This window comes from Octopus bimaculoides, chromosome 4 (assembly GCF_001194135.2).
Source record: "Octopus bimaculoides isolate UCB-OBI-ISO-001 chromosome 4, ASM119413v2, whole genome shotgun sequence".
In the NCBI taxonomy this organism is placed as follows: Eukaryota; Metazoa; Mollusca; class Cephalopoda; order Octopoda; family Octopodidae; genus Octopus; species Octopus bimaculoides.
In genome coordinates this window covers 102,087,583-102,093,885 of record NC_068984.1, presented here as the reverse complement: position 1 = coordinate 102,093,885, position 6,303 = coordinate 102,087,583, and the positions used below count along the sequence as shown (strand labels likewise).

General features: G+C 31.7%; 1 protein-coding gene across 1 annotated transcript in view; it reads right to left on the bottom strand.

Annotated features, from left to right (window-relative positions):
- The window catches only part of LOC106883775 (ectopic P granules protein 5 homolog), a 130,856-nt gene that overhangs the window by 67,038 nt on the left and 57,515 nt on the right, over nt 1-6,303 (bottom strand). Inside the window, exons 5-9 of the mRNA XM_014934904.2 lie at nt 4,951-5,027; nt 3,688-3,833; nt 2,433-2,635; nt 1,954-2,053; nt 622-742 (exon numbers count right to left, since the gene is read on the bottom strand). Coding sequence (XP_014790390.1) covers nt 622-742; nt 1,954-2,053; nt 2,433-2,635; nt 3,688-3,833; nt 4,951-5,027 — 647 coding nt within the window. The remainder of the gene's footprint in view (nt 1-621; nt 743-1,953; nt 2,054-2,432; nt 2,636-3,687; nt 3,834-4,950; nt 5,028-6,303) is intronic.

The window sequence follows — 6,303 nt, the reverse complement described above, 5'->3', positions numbered from 1 at the left end:
TTTTTTTTTTTTTTTTTTTTTTTTTTTTTTTTTACATAATCTTATGAATTCCTATGTGTAGAATACAAATTCACAAAAATTTTCTGAAAATTCCAAAAAATAAAAAAAGTCATGTGGGGTTATATGAAGTGTGTAAAGCAGAATTCTACCAATATTTCATTTGTCTACAGTTGACAATGTGCTGTCACGCACAAAATGACAGCTTCCAAATCCTGTTTTAAATTATCGAATTTTAAACCACTGTAACTTTTTTTGAAAGTTTTCTGGGAAAAGTGAATTAGCCCCTGAGACTCAGCATGGAAAATTACATCAATACACCAAATTTTAAAATTTTCACTAAACTTTAAAATTTCCACAGGTGCAGCCAAACAGAAAAGATCCAGAGAATGTAATGATTTTAGGCAAGATAATGGAAAGAGTGAAATATAAAAGAAACAAATTTATAGTTGTTAGAGGGTAGTAACAAAGAGAGTAACAGAAGAGACACAATTTGACTAGAGAGTATGGAAGGAACAGAATAAAGTATCAGGAGTTAGTGAGAAAGATAGGAAAGATGGTAAGGATGATGAAGTGGGTTGTGTAGAGGGTAGGGCAAACATTGAAAAGAATAAATACACTCACTATCTTGGTTTAGAGTCATCATAAGAACATGTTGAAACAATTCATTGAGTGCCACTTGTCCTAACATATTAACAACATCATTTTCCCGTAGATATTGCCAAGCATTTTTAGGGTCTTCATTCTGAAGAAAAAAATTATTAATAAAAATGGTCATGATCATGATTTTGAATATAGGCACAAGAACAAACAGAGTAAAAAAAGAGTTTATCAACATCAGAAGAATGGCAATCAAATTTGATCATAAATACAAAGCATGGAATGAGATAACTAAATAAAGGTATTACAATACTTCCTTCTACAGAAAGATGAAAAGGCAAAACTAACATTTTAACTTCCATAATAACAGAAGTGTCTGACTTTGATATTCCAGTACTTTGGAAGAATAAAAATCAACATCAACAGGGTTGTAATTTCAAATGTATTGCAAATAAATACTGCATCTTAAGGCAGGAAATAGTTGGATTATATAAGGTCAAGTATATGACTGGGTTTTTTTTTAAGGCAGAATACAGTTGGTTATAGAGAGCCAAGTATATGAATGGTATTATTCTAGGGCAGGATGCACTTAATTATATATGATTATATATGGCCAAGTATATATTACTGCTATTACTTCAGGATAGAATATACTTTATCATATAGATTCAAGTACATGACTGGTATTATTTTATCAACCTCTGAAAGGATTATAAGGAAATTGGCATCAGGATTTGAACTCAAAATATAAATGAGTATAACAAAATACTTGCAAAGCAATACCAATTCTTCCATCAGCAACTAAATAATGATGAGGAGGTAAGAGGAATGATTAAAAATTGATTAAAGGGGCAGCAGTAGAAGGAGCTTATCAAAATACAGATGATGATAGATCGAAATTTTAGCATGAATTAGATTAAACAGAAATTCTTACAAGAAATGTTATATATCTTTGTTTTCTTAATAAACTTCATATAATTTCAAGTGTTACCAAAGACAAGTCAGCTTTAGAAAACACTTTCTGTTCCCAGCTATATCTCACCATTATCATCATCATTTAATGCCCATTTTCCGAGATAGCATGGGTTGGATGGTTTGATATCTGTTTTGGCATGGTTTCTACACCTAGATACCGTTCCTAGCACCAACCATTTTACAGAGTGTACTAGGTGCTTTTATGCAGTACTGACACAGGTGTTCTAGAATGTGAACTGGCAATATTACATAAATTCTGCACCTTTCAGCTAGCATCAAATGAAACTTGTCCACCCACTGCACATCTATTTTAGATGTGTACACCTATGAAATCAAGTCACAATAAAACATATTAAAGTAGAACTATTTCAAATGTATTACTTCTTCGCCATCAGAATCGACCATAATCCAGGCACCATCATTGCTTTCTGTTCTTTCTTTAAGATTGGTATTCAAATGTTGTAAGAACTGTTCACGACCCCTGCAGATCAAATGTTAAAAAGATGTATTAGAAAGTCAAATAAGTAAAAACAAATGAAATGAAATAAACCTAAGTTAATCACAGAAGACATATATGTATTAATGTATGGATTAGATGAAAGATACTGAGGTTATAAACTTAATATTAGTTATTGATTTTGACTTTAATCATTAATAATAACAATAAAACTTAGTCATTAATATTGAAATAATATGTAAGCATAAATATTGAAATAATAAATTATCTAATCATTAATGCTTGTAAAAATACGTAATCATTAATGTTGACATAATAGTTACATAATCATTAATACTGAAATAATCACTACATGATCATTAATGTTAATAATAATGCATTATCATTAACATTGTAAACTTACTTGATTGGTTGAAGAATTGTAGCCAAAACAGTAACCATGTGATCTAGACTTGGACTGACAAATGTTGTCTCATCAGTGTTCGCTAACAGTGGAATTTGTATGTACTGGGCTGCCCAAGATCCCACACCAGCTGGACATCGGAGGATATGATTTAATAGAAACAAATGATCCTCAAAGGAGGCTACTCTCAGCAACACAGATACCTACAAGTAGAAAAATGAAATAACTTTTAAACACCTGTGATTCATTTTGTTATCATTATATCAATCAGAGGTACATTGTCCCATAAAAAATACTGGGCCTACATTTCAAATGAATAACTAAGAATTAATTCCCAGTCTTTCAAAATCCAAATTTTATTTTTCTTAACACAGGAAAACTTCTCTGCATTCAGAGGGCACAGCTCCTGTACTGTGGATATGTAATTACAACAGTTCAACAAAGAACTACAAGACAGATTCTTCAAGCTGAGCCAACCAGAAAGAGACCAAGGGGTAGATGAAAATGAGATGGTTGAATAATATCCAGAGTTTAAGTTTGTCATGCTTAAGAATCCATCCAGAAGGTCTAATGATGGAGGAGGTGCCTGAGGACCCTACCCCAATAACCCTTTCAGGAATAGTAGATAGAGATGGATGAATCTAAATATTATTTTTCTTAACATTGGAAAACTCAGTTGTCAGTTTAGTACAAAATTGTTCAATGTAAAATGTCAAGTTTTAAATCATTACCTTTCACTGATAATATTTAAGTTATCAACTTCACTTTAAATGCTATTAAACTACCAACAAAGAATAATTACTACAGAAAAATTAATGAAATCTTATCTAATGTATCTAAACTAAAAAAAAAATTAGGATACACAATTTCTGGAATATACATGGTATAACAGAAATAACATGATTTTTATGTTCACCTTTAATGAATGCATTATTTTAATCATCATTTTCTAGTTTTATTTAAAATTAAAATTCATTTAATATGGCAATTAATTTGATTGAGTAATTAATCTTTTTGATATCAAGCTATCTGAGATTGCCACTAGTTCTCTGATATAAATTTTTCCAAGTCATCTCAAAACCTTCAAACACAAGATTAATCATGACAAAGTTATTTTAAGTAAATCCTTAATTAATTTCACAATTAATTGAAACAAAGGTGGTGTGTTTCAACAGAAATACGGTAACAGAATGGTTAAAGACACTGTTGTTTAAAGAAACAGAAAGATGTGAATTATTGATGAAAATTATCTCACTAGTCTTTCTGTCCATATTCGCAAGTTTTCTACAAAGTTATGGTCATCAATTGGTCGTCTGTGCATAGAAAACAAGATTGAGATGCAGTCCTTCAGTCTCTGAATCTGGTGAAGAACAGTCATGCTCTGCTTTGCTTGAACTCGAACTAAAAAGAGAATTTGTCATCATATAGATAAGAGAAATTACAAATACAATATTTCCCAATAATATTTGAACCATTTTTTAAAATCAAGATCTATTTAGTATGATTTTCTCACATTATTAACTCTAAACATTCAGAAGAACCCTAAGAAATAATTACATATTCAACTGAACCATTTTTAAGACAACCAGCAAAGTGAAACATTTCTGAAAAATATTCGTTTTGAAACTGTGCTTTCCATGTTTAGGGTTCAGTTTTTTTATAAAAAATAGTATTTATTACATTTCAAAATACAAACATTGTAACAATTGTTTATAAACTGATTGATTACATGGAGATTTAATAGCTACAAGACTAAAGTTTGGGTTTCTTATCAGATCATCATCATTTAACGTCCATTGTCCATGCTGGCATGGGTTGGTTTGACTGGGCTGGCACACTAGAAAGCTGCACCAGACTCCAGTCTGATTTGGTATGGTTTTCTATGGCTGGATGCCCTTCCTAACTCCAACCACTCTGAGAATATAATGGATGCTTTTACGTGCCACTGGCACAGGTGCCAATTTGTGTGATACTGGTATCTGCCACAACTGCAATTTTGCTTGGCTTGATGGGTCTTCTTCTCAAGCATGACATAATGCCAAAGATCTCAGTCATTGTCTCCATGAGGCCAAACGTTTGAAGGGAACTCAGCCACTTTGCTTCCATGAGGCCCAACGCTCATACATATAAATCTCACGGCAGCTATTGCTTTGTTCCTATAGACTACAAACTTTATCTGCCTTCATTTATTTAAAGATAACAAATATTCACTTGTCACAGTTGAGTATTAAGGCATCCAACAGTACAAATATCTACTTTAATCATTTGTACACAGATAACCAAATTTACGAATACCATCTCATGCTAGCATAGAAAATATATAATATATAATACACAATACTATAAATTAGAGTTGTATTAAAATTTGAAAATTTAATTTAATTTAATAAACAAATGTTTAATATATATTTGCAATGTAAGTAATTCAACAATTCCAAATTTTGCAAATCCATTTGAAGAATATCTTAACATGATGAAATGACAACACATTTGAAGATAGCATTTATGATTCACTCACTTGGGCCATCAGCTCGAATCTTTTGAAGAATGGGTAGGCTTTTGAATAAATTATGGATGTAAGATTCTACTTGAAGCCTGAAATTATACGATATGATAAAAGAAAAATATATTGATTTGAAACCCACTTGATACATTAATCAACAATGCAATTTTAATAGCACACATACACACATAGATGTGTATTTGTGTGTGTGTATATATAAAATATGAGTGTGTACATATATATATATGTAGCTTACCGATAAAGCACGTTCACTTACACAGTGTTCATTGTGTATTTGGTTAATGAGAGAGATGGAAGATATGAGAATTTTAAATATCCCACCTGTGAGGAATCGATGCTTGATGAGTCAAAACAATTGTAGTGATTAACAAAAATTCTCGTATCTTCCTTATCTCTCATTAACCAAATCTACATCTATTTATCTATTTATATATATATATATATATATATATATATATATATATATATATATGGTTCAAATGTACAGAAAAATAAGACAGGTGTATTAGTTTGATGGTCGGGAAAACAAGTGTATTAGTTTGATGCTCGGGAAAATGGAGACATCTTTGATGTTTTGAGCCTATGCTCTTGAACAGAAAAGGAGGGGAGGATAAACATGGAGAGAGAATAAAAAAACAGAGAGAGCAAAAGAAATATTGAGATTAACTATTCTACATGTTGAAATATATATAAACACTGAGTTCACCTAACTCAGTGATTTTAAACAGCCTGAGTTAGGTCAAGGCCATTTTCACAAATAATTGAAGGCTAAAATTGCAGGAGTTGGCACAATAATATGAAAGTAACAGCATTCAATCTTCAGAAGAGAAGAGCTTAGTAAAAAAGCCAAACCTTTAATTTCAGTTCACATACCTATCTTCACCTATACAGACTCTGTACCTTTTAGGTAATGACCAAAAGAGTACAATCATGGCTACAAATGGTTGAAAAGGTGTTCGTTCCTCCAAAGAATCTATATAGGATGCATAGCTCAGAGACCAGGATGTCTCACCAGGCTGAGCTGCTAATTCTTTGTATTGAGATATCACAGCTCCAGTACTATGGACATGTGATTAGAATGTCACAAGAAAGAATTGCAAGATGGATTCTTTAAGCTGAGCCAACCGGCGGGAGACCTAAGTGTAGACCAAAAATGAGATGGTTGAATAATATCCATAGTCTCAGTTGGTCATGCTTAGGAATCCAGCTGGAAAATCTAATGACAAATGCTTTCGATAAGGCAGATATGCCGGAGAACTCTATTCCTACAACTCTTCTAGGAATCCAGGTATAACAGGCGGAGAAGATGGAAGGGGATATATATATATATATATATATATATATATA